At 42.0% G+C, this 24,690-nt stretch overlaps 1 protein-coding gene and 1 long non-coding RNA gene across 10 annotated transcripts in view; one reads left to right on the top strand and one right to left on the bottom strand.

The window, feature by feature from the left end:
- Window positions 1–24,690, bottom strand: part of LOC119712954 (uncharacterized) — a 120,181-nt gene that overhangs the window by 94,334 nt on the left and 1,157 nt on the right. For 3 of the 9 annotated variants that reach the window (XR_011805119.1, XR_005261149.2, XR_005261152.2), the window contains exons 1-3: window positions 24,214–24,353; window positions 17,676–17,773; window positions 1,110–1,223 (exon numbers count right to left, since the gene is read on the bottom strand). This is a non-coding gene — a long non-coding RNA (uncharacterized lncRNA). Of the gene's footprint in view, window positions 1–1,109; window positions 1,224–17,675; window positions 17,774–19,347; window positions 19,479–24,213 lie in introns of all 9 variants that reach the window. The other 6 variants (XR_005261148.2, XR_011805121.1, XR_005261150.2 and 3 more) reach the window with 6 other exon arrangements.
- Window positions 208–24,536, top strand: TSPAN2 (tetraspanin 2). Its single transcript, XM_027445025.3, has 8 exons — window positions 208–367; window positions 3,556–3,658; window positions 15,180–15,277; window positions 15,725–15,799; window positions 16,345–16,443; window positions 17,630–17,704; window positions 18,461–18,544; window positions 20,173–24,536. Exons 1-8 carry the CDS (start codon window positions 299–301, stop codon window positions 20,236–20,238), a joined length of 669 nt encoding a protein of 222 aa, XP_027300826.1. The 5' UTR covers window positions 208–298; the 3' UTR covers window positions 20,239–24,536.

Raw genomic sequence — 24,690 nt, 5'->3', positions numbered from 1 at the left:
CTGCTGCCCCGGCGCGCCCCACACCGCGCCGGCCGGGCCCCGCCGCACGCCCCGCGCCCGGCCCCCTCGCACCGGCTCTGCCGGCAGCGGGCCCGGAGAGCCGCCCTCGAGCTTCCGCCGTCCGCCGAGGCCGCCGCCACCCGAGCGCTCCTCCGGCCCCGGCCCCGGCCCCGCCTTCGGCCGCCCCAGCCCCGGCCCCGGCCCCGGCCCGGCACCTGCCCCCGGCCCCGCCTCGCGCGGCGCCACCGCCCAGCCGGGCCGAGCCGCCGCGGGAGCTGCCAGCGGAGCCGCGCCCGCTATGGGCACGGCGCGCGAGGAGATGGGCCGCGTCAAGGTGCTGCTCTTCGTCTTCAACCTGAGCTTCTGGGTGAGCGCCGGCCGGCGGGGCGGGCCGGGGCGGGCCGGGGCGGGGCGGCGGCACCTGCCGGGCGCAGGCGGCGGCGGGGCGCGGATCGCGGCGCCTCGAGAGGCTGCAGCCCGGCGCGCTCGGCCGGGCGCCCCGGAGCGCGGGCAGCGGGCAGCGGCCGGCTGGGCTGCCGCGGTGTCGGGATCACCGCAGAGCCCCGCGGGGCTGCCCCGCGCCGGAGGAAGTCCGCGAGTCCCCCAGAGGAGCGCTGCGAGCCGGGCTGCTACACTGCAGCAGCACCCTGCCGGCGCTCTCGACTTTTTCGTGAAGATGCATCTCTTCCTGGAAAGACGCATACGTGATGTGTGAAGGCACTTCTGAGAAGAGACAGCATCCTCCCTTAATGACAATTTAAAGTAGCGACCGTCTCCCCAAGAAGCCTAACTGTTCAAGCAGGAGGCCGCAGTGGCTCTCCCAGCATCCCATGCAGCACACGCGGTGCAACGCTTCTCCGCAGCGTTGTGATGCTTCTTAATAATAACATTTCAAATGGTGAGCCAACAGCTGATACTTTTACAAGTTCATCCTGGAAGACAAAGTCCTTGCATCGTATTGCACTTACTTTGCTGTGTACGACCATAATGTGGTAAAGAACAGTGTTTATTGCTACACCCCCAAGAGATCAGAGCACGCTATGCCCACTCTCCAACCGTAACACCTTTTCAATAGGCTCGCAGTTCCACAGCACAATTTAATTTGTTACCTTTAATTTTTCTTTCACTTTCCCATATGCTGTGTACTCTCTTCCAGTAACTTCTCAGTTTCACATTAGAAAATAATTAGAAATGTGGCCTTTTAAATGTCTTTTTCTTCCTTTCTGTTAAAAAAAAAAAAAAGTCACAAAATAATCCTGTTCAGCTTCTCTAGGGCAACCAGTTTGGGGCTTTTGTCTCCTTTATGCTTTAAACACAGTTAAACCAAACGCTCTTCCCTCTTGGTGACAGCGCTGCATGCTCCGGGTACACAGTGCTGCTGTGCTCAAGCTCTGGGAGCAGAATGATGTTGCTCAGCTGCAGCTGCAAGTCAGTAAGAAGGACAAAGCTTTGTCTTATGTTGTTTCACAGGAGTGACAATTACTTGTGTTTTGTTAGGTCTTTTCACTGAAATGGCAGAAACCATTTTCTCATCTGGACTGGGGGCGTTCCTTTCAAACACATCCAAAGTACCAGAATCACTTAGAAAGAGGGGGCTCATGCTGCTGCCTAGCAGTCCACAGCCTGAGCCCAAGCCTGCAAGCAGGGCAGGTACAAATGCCATGACCAGAGGGGCAGGGGATTCTCACACTCTATGATGCAGCACATCTTGTTCTTTACCTTCTGTGAAGGAAATTGCGATCCCAAGCTCTTCAGCCATGTGCTTGCCTGCCTTTTTTGCTTGCTGTAGCTATGCTAGTTGAATCAAGTGCCTGACAATGCAGGACAGGCTCAAAAAGCACCCTACCAATTTACCAAGGATATGGTAAGCAATACGTGTTTTATAAACCTCGTTCAGGTTGGGCAGTTGCTGCAGACCTGGGCTCTGGGCCTCCATCAGTAGAGTAAGGAAGCATTCATAGAATCAAAGAATATCCGAAGTTGGAAGGGACCCATCATCGAGTTCAACTCCTGACTCCACACAGGACCACCCAAAACTCAAACCCTATGTCTGAGAGCACTGTCCAAATGCTTCTTGAACTCTGGCAGGCTCAGTGCTGTGACCACTGTCCTGGGCAGCCTGTTCCAGTGCCCGACCACCCTCTCAGTGAAGAACCTTTTCCTAACACCCAGCCAGACCTTCCCTTGTGGCAGCTCCATGCTGTTCTCTTGGGACCTGTTGCTGTCACCGGAGGGAAGAGATCAGTGCCTGCCCCTCTGCTCTCCCTTGTGACCTGGCACCACTCAGTCTTCTCTTCTGTAAGCTGAACAAACCAAGCAGCCCTGACCACTCTGCATACATCTTCCCTTCCAGACCTTTCACCATCTTTGTTGCCCTCCTTTGGACACTCTGCACAGCGTTGTGCTTGGTCCTGATGGATGCTAAAACTGCCAGCACACTCACCATTGCCTGGCAGGTTTATAAATGTCCGGCATGCTGTTGGTCTGGGATCACTGTCTATAGCTGTTTTCCCTCATCTGACATGTCATTTTTATCTAGCCAGTTGCATTAGAAGGATTTTTTTCCTTGAATTTGACAGTACCCAATGCTTCTTTGTTAATCATTTCTGTGATTAAAGATATTGTGAACTGTAATAATCATTTAATTTCCTAGTTCTGACAGGGAGTCCAATATATAGGAAAAATGCCCTGTCAGAATCAGTCCAAAGACACTTCACTTCAGCACATCCCTAAGAACAATATAAGCCTTTATTTCTGGTAAGCCTCTAAACAGAACCATTCTCACGATTCAGCAGCAGGAGCAATTCTGAAATGGCCTAAAGCTCTTCTGTAGTCTGGTATGACTGACGTCCAGCTGGTCTCTTCATACCATCATGTACCTTGTGACTCTGGAGCTGGACCTGAGATTCATACAAGGGAAGAGGGCACCTCTTAGCCCAACAGGCTGTTACTTAGCCCTAAAACAGATTAGAGGGCTGAAAAAAAAAACAAATGAAGTTATTTCCATCTATAAGTTTGGTTTGAGTCATGCCAGTGCTACTCAACTCCTGGTCTGGCAGCACCCCTCCGGATAGTGTTTCTCCTACAGTAACAGCATCTTGACTCCAGGCAGAGTCTCTGAGTAGCCTCCTGCATATGGTAGGGCTACAGTGCAGTTCTGGGTCTTCTGGTAGGAAGGAGGGCAGTGTTGCCATTGGATTTGCATCCTGTCTGTTCTCATGGGCACTGACTCCCTCACCACCCTCGCCCCTCCCTGCCCCAATCCTTTGCCCATTGTGATTCAGGCCACATTTTGATAACTTAAAAGAGCTTACTCAAAAAGGTTTGAAAGTCACTAGTAAATTCATAAGCACCACTATACTGAGAAGCCAAAAGAATGAAAGAAGTACATTGTACCGAATTCATGGTTATCAAATACTAGCATGAGCTTCCTGAATTTTCTGACAGTGCAACTCTGAGCTGTGGGATTTGCTATAGACACTTCTTTGACGACACTTCTTTGATGTTCTCCAGACATTTGTTATTAAAGTATTGACTATTCTATGTATTTTTCAGCTGGCAGGATTGGCTGTCATTGCCTTTGGTCTATGGCTGCGGTTTGGTGGGGTTATGGCAGAGTTTGCTTCAGACAAAAAGCCTCCAGAGTATTTCTTCATTGGTAAGTTTAAGTGCCTGTGATGGCAATAGCCATTAGCCTTGGTTTCATCCCAGGGCACATGACATACCTCATGCGTTGAATTATATGAAGGCCAACAATACGTGAGCTGAACTGCACAAAATGGGTATTCTGGTGCCGTGTGCCACGTGGGTGGTGGCTTTCATCCTTTCTCTGCTTGGCATCGATTTCTTTAGGCCTAACTGATCTCTTCTTTCACGCTTGATTCAATTCCTACATATCCTAAGTGAATTGTGGGATTTGCAGTTGGGTTTTGGGAAACAGCTTGGTATGCGTCTATAGAAGTCCTGAAATAGCAGCTGTCTAGGACTGCCAGCAACTGCATTTCTCCGTCTATTGGTAGTTGCAACTTGTCTTTATGCAAGAAGGGTCAGATTTTTTTCCCTCTATTAATATTTCACTCCTTGATATAGACTCAGCCAATAAAATCCAATCGGTACAATCATTTTTGCCATCTATAAATGCCATGTGTGAATGAATACCCAGTCCTGTCTTGGCCATCAAGCCACCCTGGCAGGGCGAACAAGAATGGAATTTGACTCAGAATGTCCTAGCAGTCAGTTACCCATCACAGGAATATTGACTGGGCTGTGCAGTTACTTAAATACCCCCATTGTCTTAATGGAGACCTTGACTCTGTTACACCAAAGTCCTAAACCAAAGCTTCTTTGACATATGCAACAGGGCCAGAGGCATAGATCTGACTGTACAGTACTGAGGGAATAGATGGGTCAAGTGTTATGTCCAGCAATGTTTCTCTGGGAGCTTAAGAGACTGAGTAAGACCATTCAGATGTAAATCTGACTGGGTCCTGAGGGATGCTGCAAAATGCCCTGTAGCATCTCCTCTGATGCAGAGAGACAAGGAAATATGATTTACTTTTCCTCTTACATCTGAGCTGCTACATTGGCAGAACATGGGACCACCTTTATTTCCATATCCAGCTTATACCTGCTGAATTATCTGTGCTGAAACTCTTCCCTGCCTCATCTACTTAGGTTTGACACAGGATATTCAACAAGATTGAGGGATGTTCTGGCCTTCAAATTCAATTACTGTTGGTCTGTTAGAAGCCAGAAAGTAGTAAATCCTGTCATGTGAATAAATACCATAGTCATTTCACAGCTTTGCAGTGCAGACTGTAACGCTGTATAAACAAGATATTCTTTGGTGCATGTTTATTTAAATCTTTGAAAGATTTAATATGCTTCAGTCCTGAATAAGAATTACAAAAGCTATTCAGAGTTGTTCACTTTGGGAAGTCCTGAGGAATGTTCTTGTACAAGTTTAGTCGTATATTGTGACATTCAACTATTGGGCTGATTATTACATATATTTATAGTGCTGAATGCTGTAACATGTAACTGCTAGCAGAGGAAGTGCTAAGGAACAGGACAAATATGTTGAGAATTCTTGTAAATTGTACTTTTGGCTGAACTCTAAGACAAGGTTTTGGCCCTTTTTTATAATAGGCAGTGTCCTCTGAATGGAGCATCTCTCTTAAAAAAATATATATATGCTCCCCTCCCTCCTTACAAATTACATTAAATGCTGTTATGAATTTTTAACAACCAATGGGGCAGTCAGTCAGAAACCTGAAGAGGTCAACAATCACTAAGGCAATAGTAAAAGATCAGTGATAAGTGAAGCACCAGTGTGTTTTTGTGTTTGTTTTTTGTTTGGTTGGTTGGTTGGTTTATTTTGTTTTTCAACAGAAGCAGCAGACAAGGCTGCACTTGATGGTCTCAAGCGCTTTAGCTCTGTAGGAGACTTCAAGTCCCCCTCGACATTTGTGCATTTAACCCATCTCACAGTTTCTAGGAGTGTTGTTTATTTGGTTTTGTGTGTTTGCACGGTAACATGCATTTTGGGTGACAGCCAGGATTCTGCATAGCAACTCTTAATATGAAATATTGTGCAGTACACTACATGCAGCTGCCCAAAGGGCTGAAAGACAAAGCAGATCACCAACATGACTTGGAGATACAAACACATGGCCATATATTTAAAAACAATTTCTTTAACTTTGTTCCACTGACCACTGTTGTGGCTGCCTTGTGATAACCCAAGTCCCTGTGATCAGATAAGCTCAGCATCAGCGCTTGGAAGGACACTGCAGCTGCATTTAGATGTCTGTGGGTTGAAGCACTGCTTTGTAGGTTGAGGCACTGTCTAGAATCACCATCTTGTGGATAATATCTCATTTTCTTGCTTCCAAAGAGCAGCACATTCTGCTCTTTTTGTACCTGTACTGAGCTGCCAGCTGAATCTAACCAGTTTCTCTCTGTTGCTTCCTTATAAAGTGTTGTGTTTTTTGTTTGTTTTTTTTTTTTTTTTTCCTGCATCTGAAATTTTGTTTTATTTTAAAATAATTGGTAATTATATCCTTGCATTTTCCAATAGGCCAGAATGAGTTTCTCTAAATAGCCTTGTTCTTTAGCAGCAGTCCAGCTGTCTCTTCTACCCCTTGGAATAGTTTGGGCCATGACTTGGCAACCAGGCCTCTTCATCTTTTCCAGCCACTGAAATGTTTTTGTTGGTTTCAGAACAACTTGCAGGCAGCAGTGCTGAGGTCAAGCACATATGTGGTGTTACTTTTCTGTTGCTTGCAGTTTTGTGTTCAGTAATCCATCTTCCCCACTGCAGCTTGCAGTTTTTTAACCTACAACATAAGGGGATGAAACTGGAACTCTTTGACCCATGCAGTCGCCATCTAATCTACTGAATGAATCGCACACTGGAGTGAAAGATAGCTTCAACTATATTCAAGGAGTAGCTTCCTAAAATTGGACATCCTCTCATTCCAGTTCCAGCTTTTGGAGTTCTCACTGCAGTGGCAGGCATGACAATATTTTCGTGTTACTCCATCTCATAGTATGTTTTCTGTGCATGTGCTTCAGGGCAGTTAGGCAAAAACGTACCTTTCCTCTTCTTACTGCAGTTCAGCTCTGGTAGGTTTCATATATTCCTCTCTTAGCTGTATTCAAGTAAATAATAATAATAATTTAAGCAAAGGTCAATAGCTGGGCAGTCACCTCTTTTATCTGAGTTGTGTGTGACACTGTACTGACCAAATGGAAAAAAGATCTTTCACTCCTCCTTTCTGAGGCTGCAGTGCCAAGATTCTCGTGAGCTTTTTACTGAGCAGGAAAGTCTGCAACAGTCAGAAGGGTAAGAAGTACGCCTGTGTGAACCTGACATGAACTTTCTGCTGTCTCGCAATTGATTGGTCCTTCATTAGTTCTTTGTAGCAGTGCTGTTCTTAAATTGAAAAATACCTAAACCACAGACGAGAAGACAAAGCGCCTGTTGAGTGCAAGTTGAGCATTTAAGTAAAAACCAGCAAAGGGGTTTTTTGAAGGACAGTTCAAGACATTTGCTCTCCGCTCTTTGCATTTGGTGGATGAAGAGGAAAATCTGTTTTAGCTTCATGGACAACATGGAGAACAAACTCTGTGTACCTCTAATAAAAGAAGTGAGAGGGTCACATCACTGCCAGCAGCACTAAAAATGAAGCCCTGTTAAGAAGGGTAATAATGATGAATGCAAATGGATCGACCTGGATGATTCTTCTCTTAATGGGCAGCACTGAGTCATTGCTTCTCCTGCACAGCCAGAGATCGCAAACTTTCTGATATATTATGCTCTCTATGCCCATGTTCCGTGGTCCATGCTACAGTCCAGAGCCAGACCAGCTGTGGATGGAAGTTTCAGGGTGGCTGTGGCTTTTTCTTGGGGTCTATGAGAGCATGAGTGATCATTCTGGCTTTGAAAGGTACAATTAGATGGTGCATGCCTTACGATATTAAGTCATGTCTGGAGTTGAAGGATATTAGTATTTTTTCTCCATAGGAATGGGTGCCCACGCAAACAGGAGCTGGCTAGCAGTTAACGACAGTTCTCTGCTTCTGTGCCTCATTCTGTTATATTCTATTCAGGTCTTTTGGAGTCAAACACTGTACCTTTGGTCAGCAGTATTTTCTCTCCAAAATCCATAGCCTATCAAATTCTATCAGCCCTAACATGAGAACTATTGACAAAGTAGCCTCTGTATAGTGATGCAATACCGCAAGAAGAGGATTGACTGTTCTTGCTATCATGAAAATTAGACCTTGCAGAGGCTTTTAGTCTGTACCTAAAATGTAAGCAGTGTTTGTCTTTCTTCCTATCATCCTGTGTGCAAGTTTTTTCTGCAGTGAATAAAGTTTGTTTAGAAAAGGCTGATAGTGATCCTGAGTGGAAAATGAAAGCTACTGCATTAGAAATCATCTTGATTTATGATAATCAACAACCTACCAGAAAAAAAAAAAAAAAAAAAAAAAAACTACACCACCACCACCAAAAAACACTATCTCAAAGTGAAAGTGGTTCAAAAGTCTTCAGTCTCTATGCTGGATCATAAAACCTAGCAGTCAGTACCTATGAGCCAGGATCACACCAGAGAGAGTTCTTACCTAGAAGAAAAAGCCACCACAAAGTCAGAATTCTAACAAAACAAGCCAATTAACTAAAAATAATCTGTCCATCTAGCTCAGATTAATTGTTTTATATGCGTCATGTGCTGAAATCCAGAAGGGTTGTTTTTTAAATTAATCACTTAAGCATGATAATGCACTTCATGTTTTTTGCCTGGTAAATTATCCTCATCTTTCTCCCACCCTACTCCCCCTGTGCACAGCTATCAAAAAGCTAGCTCGGTCCACACAGCAGCAACAGTTGAACTGACAGTTACACTATCTCTTTCTTTGATGCATCCTGTTCTCTTTTACCTGGGCTGCTGCAAGTCACCTTAAGTGTCTGCACGCTGGTCTCATTATTGCAAATGCTGAACTCTTACAATACGATTCATTGAGTATGTAGGGTATTCCATGGCCTACCTCAGTGAGTGATCAAGCAGTTGTACCTTATTCTGGTCAGACTGCCCGTGCAGAGGCAGCACAGTGTTGTGCAGGGCAGGGTCCAGCACCACAGGTTCAACACTTAATTATTTAGGAAAAGCTTCAAAGCAAAAAAGGCAGTAATATTCTTGCATGAGTGAATAGTTGTAGCAGGCTGTACGGCACTACGTACAGCTGATTGTGTTTGTCAACTTTGAGTGTACGTCAACTTATTAATCTTTTATCCTCAGTCTAGCAATGCTTGAAGAAAATAATATGGTTCTGTGCAGAACTATGTACCTATGTTGCCAAGTGCTTTCATTACATGGGCAATCAGACACTAAGAAACTAGATGTTTCCTGTAAGCAAAGGTGCTGGGAGGCAGCAAGCCAGCTTGTAGCATCTTTGCAGGGATGCTAAAAAACACACACAGCTCCAAAGATGATTTAATATCGGCTCTTCTTTCACAAGTCAAGCTGCATGCAATCTGCAATTCTGCTGGCATCAATGAAGCCCACTGAAAATTGCCTGTTGGGTTTAAGAACCTAACTAATACTGATCTCATACCTCTGACTTCAGTGAACCTTAGTACAGGGTGAAGTAGTCATTGACAGAGCCATTGGAGACTACTGACAAGGTGATATGTGATACATTTGCGCTTATGTGAATTTGGGACATAATTATTCAGAGTTGTGAGATGCCCATGACCAAGATATGTGACAAATGCTGGTATTCTGTGTGAAGGGGGAGGCATTAAACCAGGATGTTACATTACAGTGTGGTTGCTTTTAAACTGAAATTCAGGAATTGTGTACCAGCAGAAGCCTACAAACTGGCCACTATCTGCAATGCTTTTGTGGTTCCAGGACGATTAACCATGTTGTATTCACACAACACATAATTATGTGCATTATGCTCAAATTAAGGGTATGCTCCAGTTCTCCAGAAATTCATCTTCCTTCAGAGAACTCTGCCTCTCTTCTCTAGTTTTGAAAATGTATTTAACAGATAAATTTATACTAAAAATCTTTTAACACAAAAATGGTAATGTTCAGTAACAAGCTCATTTCAAAAACTGACTCTGCCACTGAATGTAACATATACAATTGTTCCTGTCTGGCCTGTTATTTCCAACTCCTACATGTATTTTCTCATTTTTTCCAACAGTGCACTTGCACTACAGGCTCCTTGGTGCTCTGCTGAGGGTCTGACAGCCTCAGTCCATCTAGGGAGAAGCACATCTGCCTCCAAGACTGTAATTTACATATAACTGCAAGAAACTCTTTTCAGGTCGTGTCTGGGTTCTAGGACTCCTGTCATCACTGCCTCTGGATCACTTATGCCAAGAACAGAGCTGCTTGTGTTCTCAGTAGAGTATGAACAGCTGGCATTTTGTTCAGTGTTAGTTACTCAGCCCAAAAAAGAAAGAGTAGAACTATTTAAAATGGAAAGTGACCATAGCAGCCAGGTAAACACGAAACCCATGTGAAATAAAGCCAGACAGACAGCATACAATTGTCTCCTCTGACTCTATGCAGTATGCTCTAGGCACGGATTTGTGTCTCATAGCTGTCAGTAAGATTTTGAAGAAAACTGACTTTGTGAATGTGATCTACTTCAGACTATGAAATTAGATCTCTACCAGTCTAGGAGGCTGGCAGACTATATCTGATGGTGGTGATAACAGTTCATGCATTGTATGAAATAAGAATGGCTTTAATTTCCACATTAGTAGGTTCCTATCTGCCTGGTTTGTATTGCAGTGTTTCCTTTCTGCCTCATAAAACATTGGCAGGACACACTTCTGCCTACCACATGATTCTTTGCAATGGGAGCATAGAGGGACTCTGGTTCTAGGGACAGTTGTTACTTTGTCCAAATGCATACCTTTGGCATTCAGGGGCTGAGAGTGACTTGCTTTTTAGGTCCTACATGAACATATATAATAAATATTCTTGAGTTGCAGGTAGCCAAACAGTTGGCAGGTTTCTGTCTTTATAGGTCTGATGTTTGCCCTATTTGTCATAGCAATATGCCTGTTTTCAGTATTCTCTCTCCATCTGATGTCTGCTTTTTGTATGGGATGTGTGGTGCCAAACACTACGACAACGAACTCAGTGACTAGTAAGTTGTCAAACTCTCCTCTCCATTGGCAGACAGAGATCAAAAAAGATACCAAATTAGAAATCAGGAAAAGAACAGAGGCAAAATGAGGTAAGAAAAAAAAATCATTGTACAGGCCAAAAACATTTGCTTCCTTTCTGCCTTGTACTTTTCTACTTTTGTTGCACAAAAAGCTGCAGCTAGACTATTCTCAAATCTCTGCCTTGACCTGACTTGCACATTTTATTTTGCCATGCTCTGTGGAGAAGCTCTTTGTGTCAGATTTTCTAGCTATCAAATGTGTTCCATTTTGTGACTATAAACTGTGTTTGTTTTTTTTTTTTCTCTGCTGAGCTGCGGATGCCAAGCTGAAGGCCATGTCAAGGCTTTGTATTTTACAATGGAAGCACTTATGAATAGAAGCTGATTAAAGCTTTGCTTTCCGTCCTACTTTCTTTTTTAAAAGGAGCAGGGTTTAGTGAAGCTTAGTTACTTCTGACATGTGATACTACCTCCACAGCAATGTATGGCATTAATACCACCAAATTTCTGGCTTTGTCTTCTTCTTTGTTGATCCTATGTAGCCAAGTTTGTCAGCCATCAGTGGACAATGTCACAAGGTCAGGCCATGATTCTAAAGGATGCCATACAATGCATCATTGTCACCCTCTTTTTTTTCTCTTTCCCTTCTAGAGAGACTCACTTTTTAGTTTAGGTCTATTCCCATTACAGAATTTGAGGTGATTGTGCCTACATTGCTGTTATAGGCCACAGGAAAAAAAAAATGTAGCTCCCTGTCTCAGATACTGACATCATCTAGGATGTTTCTGAAATTGTTGCTCTGCTATCCTTCCTTAAAATCATACCTGCCTCTGGGTGCTAGGAAACCTCAATGCACGCTGAGAAGTAATATGGTCACTCTGAATTTTTTACAAGGTATTCTTCAAGGTACGTGGGTCAGGGCAATCCCAAACATGAATACAGGCTGGACAATGAGTGAATAGAGAGCAGCCCTGCAGAGAAGGACTTGGGGGTACTGGTAGATGAAAAGCTTGACCTAGGCCAACTTAAAGGCAGCCTACAGGAAAGCTGGAGAGGGACTCTTTGTCAGGGGGTGTAGTGATAGGACAAGGACTAATGGCCTTAAAATAAAAGAGGGTAGATTTAGATTAGGTATTACGAAGAAACTATGAGGGTGGTGAGGCACTGGAACAGGTTGCCCAGAGAAGCTGTGGATGCTCCATCCCTGGAAGTGTTCGAGGCCAGGTTGGATGAGGCTTTGGGCAGCCTGGTCTGGTGGTGTGTGTCCCTGCCTATGGCTGGGGGGTTTGAACTGGGTGATATTTGAGGTCCCTTCCAATTCATTCTACAATTCAAGTGTCTTATTCCTGTTTGAAAGGTTACATGTGTGTATATATAGTAGACATTTAAAAGCATATTTAGTTATGTGGATTTTTTTTTACACGTCCTCAGTATTTTTCAGCTAGAAATAACTCTCTAAGTGTCAGCAATTACTAGTCCCATGCTGAGCAAGGACAAACTCTGGAATTAACTCTCCTGAACAAAAGATGGAAGCAAGTGGTTTTAAACTTCTGGCTGACAAAACTATGGGACTGCGACACACAGCAAACTGAGCTTTGTTCAGTGAGTAGTGTGAGAAGTTCTTCCTGTAGCATGCCTTAAAAGGGAAGTTCTAAACGGAGGTAGCGGTTTAGCTGTGAGTCATGCAAGTGAAATGCTAAGCCTGTTTCTCAGACATGAGGAAACCAAGATTCTTGAAAGTGGTCTCATCCCTGAGCCTCAGAGAGCTTTGTCTTTGCTAGCACTGAGCAACAAAAAGAAATGGGAAGACATTTCTTGAGTTTTCCTAATCAAAAAGTCTGTCTCCTAAGTTTCCTAATAAGTAATTGCAGGGACTTTAGTTGAAAGTGACATGCGGAAAAGGGCCCAGGAAACATCTCTGTAATTATACTCTATTTGTTACCATGGAGATCTCAGAAAATGGCAGTTTTAGTGCTTGGCAGTTGAGCAGCAGGTTCTGCAACTGAAGTTAAGACTGGTGCTTTTTCCAACTCTCCTCCAACAAGGGGCTGACCCCTACTCCTGAGTGACATATATTCTTGTATATCCCTCCCTCAGTGAAAGTCACTGCATTGTGAATGTGATTAGCTTAAAGAATGCTCACTCGTACTAAGCCCCAAGATGCTAAATATTAAAAATCCAGGAAACACATAATGTGGACTGCCAACAGAGTCAGCAGCAAATCGTACGTATCTGGTGTCACAGATCTGGCAAAAACATATTAATTATAATTGTTTTATTACTATTTAGCAGAATGTTTTCCTCAGCAGCAATCCCTGAAAGGAAGCAGCGCACAAAAGATGGAGGAGGAGGAGAAGAATCACAATAGCTGAGTTGGATATCTGGCTAATACACAGTGGCTGGACAGCTAATGAACAGGCAGCAGGTTGGAGTCTGCCTTCTTCAAAAAGGCTGCACCTGCATGGCAGTATGACTATATCCTCTGTACTTGTATATTGTCAGTTTGTTTTTTTCATTTTCCAAGCCATCATTGCAAACTGTCATTTGTAGGGCTTTCTAGTCTAGGTCACACAAGGTCTGCTAATAGTAAGTCCTGGCAGCTCTGTTAACTCTGAAGATTTGGGTCACATTTTAAAATATTTAGATCTGTAATTGAGAATACTAAACATTCTCATGAAAAGTTTGAGTAACCAAAGCTGAGAGCAAGGCTCACTGTGCCATCTAGTGTGCACAGTCTAGAGCTCCACTGTCCCCTCATACAGCTTGGTGAAGGAAATTAAGCTGTTCTTTCAAGCAGTAGATCAGCACAGCAGATCTCTGTGTCCTCCATGTTGCCCACACAAGACCAAGACTAGAATTATATGACGCTGCGCAGTCTTTGGTACTTTGTCTGGCATGGCACCCAGAGACAAGGCCCAAACACAGCTGTCGTCTGATGGGAACGACACCACACACAACGGATGTGTTGCCTAAGCACAGGTCAAGCAGTTCATGTTTACAAGTGAGGAAAGAAAAATTCTGTACTCTGGTTTCCCTTTGTCCTAGATAAAGCCCGTATGAAAAAGAAAGAGGAGAGGAGTTTTTGTCCTGCCAAGTTCTGAACATAGCTGGGATCCTACATCTGTTGTTCTACCAATGGGGCTATACTGCCATGTGCCATATTCTGTACTTGTGTCAGGCAGTTTCATACACAGATTGCTTCATTATCCTCTTAATGCATTTGATCTGATGATCCACTTGTTTTTTTCTTTATGTCATTACATTTGTCCACATGCAGGTATCTTTTGGTCAACAACTGCACAACATTTAGCAGTGAATGTCCAGAACATGAAAGCAATGCAGTATTTCCACTGGCTGCTGCAAAGCCATTCTGATGCTGCCTACTGAAATAAGGGCTTTAGGAGGGTATCCTGCAGTTCAGATGTAGGCAGCATGCATCATGAGATAGAGTTTGTAGGCCAAGCATGCAAGGTTCTTGGCCTGTAAGTTTTAGGTACTCTACTACTTTAACAAAGAATCACCTGTGTTTGTTTGTTGTTTTGTTTTTGTTTTTGTGTTTGTATTTTTTTTTTTAAATATCTGATGTGATTTGTATAGTCCTGTGATTCTATCCATTTTCAGGCAACACTTTCCCAAGTCTTCTGGTCATAATGCAGTGATACTATTAGCCTTCAAAAGCTATTGCTGTCTCATTTTTTGATGCTTACATCTATACACTGGAGGGGAAAAAATGTACATTAGTGATGTTGGAATATTGCTTCCCAGCAGGCAGTAACATAGCTAGTTACTGTAAAAGGAAGGTGCCGTACTACCAATCACTGAATTGTAGGCAAGCTTCTGTTCTGGGCAGTGGCCAAGCTCAGAACTATAGCTGACAAATTTAGTGTTTCATTCACTTCCTCTAACAGCTTTCAAGGTGTTCTCCCAATCTTCCTCTTCTTTCCAATAGCATTCACCTTTTTCCCAAGCCAAAGTACTGATTTCAAAGAGACATCATATTGTAATGCCCGTACCTTTCCTGACAATCTTCAGATGTCCTCTTTTAAGTACTGCCAGGCAACTGGTAGAACATAGATTGCCAGGTAGTTTTCTGAGTTCCACCCCTGCGTAGCAGCAGAGGACATTTTCAGCCCCAGTTTTCATAGAAATAAGCAGTGTTGGATTTGTTGCCTTATGTTCCTCATTGAAGAGCTGTAAAGTCATTTGGGATGGTAGAATGTATGTTCTTGCTGGACTGAGCTGCCCTGGGAACAGGAAATTTGGAAGGCGGAAGTCTTTTCATTTGTCTCCATGATTCTCCAAGAGTTCTACAGAAATCTTTAGTTTCCTTTTGTGGCAAGAACAATTTTTTTGTGTAACAGATGTTCTTTGTGAGAGACAGAGATGGCTGTATTTACAAATGTGTGTTTTTGACAAACTAGGTAGCAGACTTTGGAAAGAAAAACTTTCTTACATTCTTGTCTGATTCTGATTTTCCACAGGACTCTATGTATTGGTGGGAGCAGGTGCTCTCATGACCATGGTTGGATTTTTTGGGTGCTGTGGAGCAGCGCGCGAGTCTCAGTTCTTACTTGGAGCAGTAAGTAAAAGGTTTCAAGGGCCTGGAAGTGCTGGAAAATCATTCAAAAGCATATGTCTTGTGTCATTAGTGGAAGGATCTTTGCTGTCCAAGATCTGAAATGTCTTATGTCCTTTTATTGGTTAATCTAGCATCTCTATCCATTATGCTACTGCATCGCTTCCATACATGAAGTTCCATTGCTTGCCTCCTGTAATGTATTTCCTAGAATTACCCCATCTTTCTTGAAACTGCCATTAGAGCCATCTCTTTGCCATTTCTACCTTTGTTTTCACATTACAAGAAGCCTGACTTGATGCCCTTGTCACTGATTCTGTTTGCCATTTTTCTCTATCAGTTATTGTTGAGGCTGTTGAGATCTGGACAAGAATGAGGGGCTGAGTGGCAGTGCCTGTAAAGCGCATTGTGCAGAGTAAACTGACATAAGGTTCTCTTCTCCCTCTGCAGTTCTTTGCTTGCTTGTTGGTGATATTTGCAGCTGAGGTCACTGCTGGAGTATTTGCTTTCATAGGCAAGAAAGTGGTGAGTAGCAAGCTTCTTCTAAGATAATAATAGGACAGTTCTAGATTACTGTGGCTGACGGACGTGAAGGCTGGCTCATACAAGGGAAAAGTATCCAGGAGACTTTTGCAAGCAAGACTCTCTAACATTCTTATCTGGAGTAAATGACAGTTTGTTTTATCACAAGTCCAGTTTCAGAATGGGATGCAGTTTTTGCTCCCTCAAGAAAGACTATCTGTGTGGTCAAATGTCACATCCATGAGGAACATCAAGTGGAACTGTATGATAAGGGTGTATTTCTTGGGAGAAGGGTGATTAAATTCAAGCATTGAACTTATCCAACTAGAAAGCATCTAACCAAAACACAGAAAACAGCAGATTCTGACCCATACAGAGTACTTCTGATAGTCATCAGGCTATAAAACCTCCCATATTTACTATCATGTCTACCTCAGTTTACCAAGAATAATTTTCTGCACCAGAGGTTGATGGCACAAGCTGGAAGTCTGCACTGGACTGAGGGTAAGACTTATTTGCCTCTTACTTGGAAAGTCTGATTTCTGCAGGCAATACAAGAAGTCCAGAAAATATATGAAGACATTTATGATGAATATATGAAAAACCCGGGGAAGGTCAACAGGACTATCTATCACTACCACTTGGCTGTGAGTAGCTCTCCTGAGCTTAAATGCTTTGTACTACTATTCTACTATCACATTATCATTTAAAATTCAGAATGCCTCCCACTGAGGTAGGGAAGAAGAGAACTGAATGTTGCTTAAAATGGAGTCAGAGGCTCACAACCGTTTCCTGATTGCCAGGTCAAAATTCTGGATTTTAGATTGCAAAATCTAAAAATTTAGATTTACTTTTGAAACTTAAAATGGCCAAGCTTTTAAATTTGACCTAAAACTTCTGGTCTTTGTTGTGCAGTAGATATGACTATTATGGATCTTTTAGATTTTAAAGTCCAAGAATAAATACACAAAAATGCAGCGAGAAGTACATGGACGAGTCTCTATTTTGCCAGAGAAAAACCTGTGACCAATGTCCCAGGAACTACAGTGTTACCAACAGGAAGTAACTGGCTGAACTGACTGTCACAGACTGAACCAAGTAGACAAAAAAACAATAGAACATAATTTGTGACTCAATTCAGGCCACCCAGAGTTAGCATCTGAATCAGCATTAGAACCTGTGACTTCCTGAATGCTACTTGCCACTTTATCTACTCTGCCTCCCACAGAGATCAAGCCCTGGCGTTGTTGCTCCTCACAGCATTCCCACGTTCCTTAGAGCAGACATTTTACAACCTCAGACCCTTTTGTCCTTCTCCCATGGCTGTTATTTCTGACCCAAAGAGGAATTCTAAGCATTTTGTGGGAGACATGCAAACAGTAAAAACAAACCCTCTGAAAAACTGATTTATTATGGTCTCCAAACCCAGCACAATAATCTGTCAGAAATAGAGATTCTCGTATTCTCTGTGGTAGCTTTTGTGCATTGCCCATAATTATATATGTGCTGCTTGGACTTTCTACTTTCTCCATGCCTATTTCCTTGGAATTTGGGGTTCCAGTTTGCCAAAATCTACTTATTTTATTTGCTATGAGATACTTCTGGAAGGTTTTTTTCAGTAGGAATTTGTCTATTATGGCTACAGACAATTGAAATTGATTTTAGAGAACCCATGCAGTTGGAACTCTACCAGAGGTATCAGTCAGTACATGGAATAAATTTATGACTTGATCTGTATATTTTTTTCTCTTACTTTTTGTTATCAATTGACTCACTATCAGCAGGAAACAGTTTATGATGTCCCCTTCTTTTGACACTCTCTTTCTCACTTAGCTCCAATGCTGTGGTAAAGATAATATGGAACAACAAACGGGATTACCTTGTCCAGAGAATATCCAGATGCCAAAGGCAAGTGTCCTCTGTTCTGGTTGTTTTAATAATTTTTCATGTCAATCATTCAGTAAAATTGGAGACATTCTAGAAGTAAAAGAAAGAAAGAACTTCCTTTTTACCTCATGAATTCCAGCAAGGAAATTCTGTATGAAATGGAACAAAGTAGAGGCGGAACTAAATTGGAGGTCATATGGAATGTACCCTGCCCTGATTTCTGAAGCCTGCTTGCAGCATCCCATTGTAGCTATGATAATATTACACCATCGGAAAAGCAAGATGAGAAGGATGTAGCAGAACAGGAGTCACAAAAGGAAGACCCTGTGAAAGCTGAATTTTGGCAAGTGCCTGTCTTAGTATTGCAGAGACTCTTGAATAGATAGTTTGTTGTTTTTAAGAATGCTACTGTTACTTCTATCACTTGATCAATCTGCTTATCAGTACTCTATCAATCTGAAGGGCCAGACATCTTTATTGAGCATGGCAGATCACAGAGAGAGTTTGATGGTAAACTGATTGTAAGAGGATGACTTGAATGTGTCAGCCTGTACAGGCAAGAAGTAAATAATAGCACATTCAAATACTGATGTCTCACTAAAAAGGGAATATGCTGTGAAAGCTGTCAAACAAAACACAAAGTATAGACACAAGGGTTAGGGCAGAGACTGCACTAATCTTTTTAATATTCATCTGTTGTTTAGTGAGCAGAATTAATAGAGTTGTTTGAAGAGTACTTTTGTAGGAGTGAAAATCTTTTAATTTTGTTTTCAACAGAACTGCCTGGTTGAAATCCAGAATGTACTTGATGCTAATCTGCATTTACTTGGAATTGTTGGAATTGCAATTGCTGGCATCACAGTGAGTAAACCCATGCTCTCACTCTATCAGTATTTGAGTCCAGTTCCCCATCCCTTATTAATAGGTTTGTTTTGCAGCTGCTGGTGATATGCCTCAAAGATGCAACAATTCTTAGCACCTTCTGTGTGTCCTCTGATATGGCTTTTCAGGAAAATGCTGTCTGTAACATTGGTTCAATGTGAAGGATAGTTTACATAAAGATTTTCTAGGTCACAGATCCAGTGATCACTATGTGCTGTGTTAAAGGAGTAGGATTTAAACTGCACAGTTTTCAGAATAGCATCTCTCTCCTAAACATGCAGCACCTAGGTAGCGATTCAGTGAATTATATCATTAAAGCATCATTAAAACTTTCCTTACACTCCACCTTCTCCCACAAGTATGTATTGCTGTTTTCCCAAGGTGTACTCCTTCGTGGCAGAGCTGTGACCAGTAGATGTCACCCTGCTGCAAGGATATGGCAGGAGTGGGCAGTCTATATCAAACACAGCTTTAACAGAAAGCATTTTCCAGCACGCATTTGCCATGACCTCCTATAAATGGAAAATTTATAAGAAATATGCTTCTAGCTGCTCTGAAGAGTAGGAGGTTCATGGAGTTATGTGGACATTCAAAGCAGATGGAGGGTCTATGTATGTAATGGAAACTGTGGGGTGGGTAAACAATCCTAGATCACTTGAGCTGTAAGTTGCATAAAATGTGAAGGTGTACTCAAAAGTGCAGCACATCAGTGTTGGTAGGACAGTTCCAATAACCACAATGCTCAACATATATACACTAGAAATATGCTAGTGGCTTCCCACCTCTGATACAGTAGAAATTGTGAAGCAATAATCTCTTCAGCAGAGAAGCAAGTCAGTACATTTTTCCATGCTTGTTTCTGACACTTCATGGTGTGTGACTCATCAGCTGTCTCCTTTTTCCTTAAGGTGTGCTGGAAGGGGATGTGAACTCAGTGATTTAACTGCCCAATAGTACTGACATCTCCCATCATTTGCAGCAAAGCCTCAGGCAGTAGCTGCTAACACTGCTTTGCAACATAAAACCGTGGCAAAAAGAAATTTCTGGAGGCTCTGGAGACCCACTGTTCTCTGCTTTTAACATTCTAGTAAACTAGTTCCCCAGCATGAATAGAGTTTTATATCTAATGTATAGTCTCGGTCCTGAGTAGCAACTGTTAGAGCTTAGCTTTCTCTGTAAAACCACAATGCTTAACACCAGTACCAGAGATTCCTCTGGAATCATTCTCTTCTCTTAATCAAATGTGTATACAATATTCCACATATAAGCATTCCAAAAATCAGAAGCTTTTGATGCGATGCTAGGCATAATACCAAGTCACAATTATTCATGTTAGTGCAGTTTATGTTAAAATTAACATTTGGGGGCTGTTATGCTGGCCATTCAGAACAAAGAACAGTGAAACCAATTTGGACATGTAAAATCTTGGCTTTAAGTATCAGTGAAATATCTGATTGACATCAGTTGTCTGATATCTTAAGGTTTGTAGATAGAAGCAGTCACTTGCTACCCTGCAATAAGAACCTTCAAATTGTTGAGATACGCGTTGTATTTTTATAATTTATTTTTTTAAAGTGGATCCCTAAATTGCATTCCTTCTCTTCTAGATCTTTGGCATGATATTCAGCATGGTTCTCTGCTGTGCAATCCGTAACACAAGAGAAATGATCTAAAACTTACACTGCACAACCATGTCCCAGAAGTTCAAGACTAAGCTCTACAAGAAGTACTCTTCTACCCAACTTAATAACTGTAATACATTTTAATTAGTTTTAACATACTTAGAGGAAAATATCCCATTAGGTGAGGAGATGAACTGTATTAGTTACAGTAAAACTGAAGTAAACAAAAAGGGTTTTAAAATGTCCTTTCTAATGAAAAAAGCAAAGATAGTATCTAAGACTAATTTGTTTAATGTTTGTGTATGTGCAATTAAGAGTTCACATATCTGCAGACATCATATCAGCACAAGCATATCTCTCATTACATATATGTACACATATTTAACAGGTATCTGTATATGCAGTACCTTGTTTAGGTACGTATGTGCAAATGAAATATGTTGTGTGTGCACATTTGCATGCATATTCTTCCAGAGTCATCACTATGCAAGAGTGTACACACACCCATAGGTTGCTTGAAACCCTTTTATACTGAGCCAATTTGCCAAGAATTGGCGGAGAACTAAATGCCATTTTAAAAAGTAAGACCTATGATCCATTTTGTAACTATTCTTTCCAAAGCCCAAAGAGAAAAAAAAAAATAAAATTGGACTTGATTAAAAAAAAAAAAAATGGGGGCAGGGGGGGGAAGGCTTAACAATCTGCTCCAAAAAACTTCACGTGAATAGACCTGACAAGCACTGGCACAGTTTACTCAGAGATTGTGACGTCTCCTTCCTTGGAGCTCTTCAAAAGCTGCCTGGATGTTGTCCTGGGCAACCTGCTATGGGTGGCCCAGCTGGAGCAGGAGAGTTGGACCAGATGACCTCCAGAGGTCCCTTCCAACCTCAACCATTCTGTGATTCTGTGACTTCACTGTCATGCACAGATTGGATTATAATTATTATATATATATATATATTATTTTTTTTTTCGATGTCCAGTTGTATTTTCATGCATACAGAAAGCTCTGTAAGAGGAAACATGTCCAAGGAGATTCAGGCTAAACAAAGAGAGGGAGAGAGGTAGGAAGCTGGCAATATACACAGTCATTTGGGAGCGATTGCAGTGCAGTGTGGTTAAGAGTGTGGTTAAGCTTCCAAAGGTAGCCTGAGACACGGAAATAAATAAATAAATTTAATAAAAATATCAGTTAAGGGACCACTAAAATCTTTATTCAGAAGTCCCTTTATTCTGCAAGACACTATATGGTCTAAAATGATGGTGCAGAAGTAGAAACTGTATCAAAAAAAGCAGCAGCTTTGCCAGATACCCTGTAGAACCTAACTGGTCCGTGGAACTGAAGACAGAAAATGGTCAGGGAAAGACATGTAGCACTTTAGTATCCTCTGGTTTTGCTTCAGTGACGATCACAGCTTTCATGGGGCTCTTACCTCAACCTCTCACCCTTTCTTGTGGGTGTAAGACAGAGAAGAAAAATGGGACATTTTTACAGAGCCATAAAGAAAACTTTCTTACTGGCAGTTGTAGATTGTCTGTCAGGTATAAAAATTAGTGTTCTTGAAATACCTCAGGGCTTGCGTTTACATAGTTTGTTTCCATATTTTTGTCTATTTTTCATATTTATTTATAAGAATGTGTTCCTTTTAAAGCAGCCTAGAAGGGACAAAGCTTATCCCCAAAGGGAGGTAATAAATCACAGTAAGGGCTCAGAATCTTTTGATTTTTGGCTTACTTCAGGTAATTCAGTATTTCAGGGAATAACTTTCTGTTAGCAATGTCCACATACCAGCTCAGTCCATCTGATTAGTATTAGTTCAGATTTCTGATGCAGTTGTTCCATTTTAAGAGAGTGGGTATGACAGGGAAGAATTCAGCTAAATTACGTATCTCAGTGAAATGGTCCATAATGTCTAACAGGACTTGGTATTTACAAGTAATTTATTACACTAGAATATGATGGGACTTCAGGAAATGTGTGCAGTCTAGTGCACGTGTGCATGGAATATACATCCCTCATGAAATTTATGTCTCATTTCCCAAAGAAACTCAAACTCCTATCACTTTTTTATTACTTCAGCACTGGAAACAATGCTGCTGTTCCGTATTTCCCATTTAATTGACACATCTTGATAGTTTTTACATAGATCTCTCTTTTCAAATTTTTCAGCCACCAACTGTGACTATCCAGTGGCACTGAGACAGCTGTGCACTAAAGGCAGTATCAGCTGAGTATGCAACAGGCACTGACATCTGTGTAGTTTCTATGCTCAGCTTCAGGTCCCCTGATGATAAGAGATGTTGTATCATATACCAGAGAAGAGTTAGGCTTGTATCACTGTCCACAGCTTATTAACTATGGATGCCATGTAAAAGTAGGTCCTGGGACCTTACTCCGCAGGTATCAGACCAAGAAATCTGTCCCTGATCAGCTTTCTGCTCTTAAGAAAGTCTCAGCTGGGAGAATGACACTGGCAGCAAATCCATGAGGGTCTCAAGTTGACACTAAGAAAATAAGTTTCTCATAGCTGATAACAAAGCCATTTCCTAGATCCCAGATATCCTTGAGACCGCCCCTACAACTGATTCTGTCCTGAAGAGAAAAAGAGATAGTGTACAACTGGGGCATTTTCTCCCAAGGTAAGACTGGCAGAAAGAAGAAACTTATGTATAGTGTCATTTTTGGCCATTCAGAGCAGGAGAGCTTTCCCATAAAAACATTTTACAACTGGTATTTTTTTTTTTACAATTGGTAAGAATACCACAAAAGGCAAAACAGTGTTCTGGGTTCCCAAATATTTTCCCTACACGGACCACTTATTTACAGTAAATTCCTGTCTCCCTCTCTTACCTTCCACCCATGTAACGACTACTTTTTCTAAAACACATCTATGAATACCACTTGGTTTTAATTTCTCAAATTTGTAGCATCAAAATGTAATGATATGGCCAGAGGCAGCTTCTTTATTTGCTTACTGTTTGTTTAAATTGAAAGATGATGAATCCTGCTTTTCAGATGCACTGAATAAAAGGCAGTTTGCAGAGACTTCTATTGCTTCCCAAGGCCCTCACTCACCCAGAAGGACAAAAAGTGCCTTATGAAAACAGGAAAGAGTGGTACAAAGAAATATGCTATAAATTCAGACTCGAACAAACTAACTTTCTGCCAAAGTTGTTGTCTTGTGTTATCTTGCAGTGTTTTGTTTTTTTCTCCTCTGAACAGTACAGTGCATTTGTTTTTCTGAGCATAATGACTGCTTATATTCTAGGTTTTACTGCTGTCTGGGTATATAAGACATCTGCACTGCATATCAGGAATAGAATGATACCAGTCGCTGATTTAATTCTCTTAAGTTATTGGTATATGGAAATCGATGCATTACTATCTACTAGTGCTTTTAGCGGAATCCTGAGATAGAGCCTCTTTCGTTGTTTCCTGCTGCTGTGAGGTACATAATATATCTGCAGTACTGTTCAGCAGATTTCTCTGCAACTTCGTAACTGAAGGCCTTTTTTAATTCATTCAAGGACAGAAAATACAGATTTTCTGTCAAAGCTGTAAGAAAGTGGCAAAAGACTAAAACCTGCCAGGGGATAATTTTGAGAGCACACACATTTTCTTCCAGTCTGATCCAGTCAACCAGTTTGTTCTAACCTATAAAAATGTAAGTAGTTGATTCCCTAATTTCTTTTAACATCATTATTCACATTTACCATGTCTATTTTTTTCTGAGTAACTGACTTGAGTGGGAGCTTCACTTGTTACAGTTAAACTCAGCCAGTTTTGATATCTTCCAGAGATTGAACAGGAGCTGATGAAGCACAGCCCTGTAATATCCCTACAATGAAGATTCATATTTCACTTTATACTGAAAGTGATAGTTTTATAGCAAAATGTATTTCATATTTATTGAAAATTAAATTGAGTTATCTTAAGCCTTCAAATACTATCTTTTACAGCCGTTGGAGGCTACTGATTAACAGCATCAGATGACGTTCATAGAAATGTACATAAATAAAGCTTACCGATATCACGTCTTCCTCTCTGTTGGTGCTTCTGCCTCTACTAGGTTCTCCAAAACACAAACCACTTCCAGTGCAATGTATTTGTTTCTATAGCACAAATTCTGATTTTGGATAGAACTGGGGTATCATCAGTGTATGACTGCAAAGTGTAGCAGCATTACCTCTATAGCAGCTTTCTGTAAAGAAAAAAAAAGGGTTGATGTTCCTTCTGTTGCTGAAATTAGCTTCCACTTCCCTGTAGCGTAATGTGTTCTGAAGTGGTGTTTTACCGGTTTTGCCATGAATTTGAAGCAACGCTCTAATAAAGATAACCTGAAATAAAAGCCTAGCGGGAAGAACTTGTCTTTGTGCCGTGCGGCGCGCGCTGTCCGTAGCCGCCTCCCGCAAGGTCCCGGCCTCAGGCCGGGGACGGCCCCGCACCGCCCTCCGCACGGCCGGCGGCGCCTGAGGGAGACCCCCCCCGCCGGGCCACAGCCG

Source organism: Anas platyrhynchos, chromosome 27 (assembly GCF_047663525.1).
Source record: "Anas platyrhynchos isolate ZD024472 breed Pekin duck chromosome 27, IASCAAS_PekinDuck_T2T, whole genome shotgun sequence".
In the NCBI taxonomy this organism is placed as follows: Eukaryota; Metazoa; Chordata; class Aves; order Anseriformes; family Anatidae; genus Anas; species Anas platyrhynchos.
The sequence above is the reverse complement of the archived record's forward strand: the minus strand, read 5'-3'. Positions and strand labels throughout refer to the sequence as shown.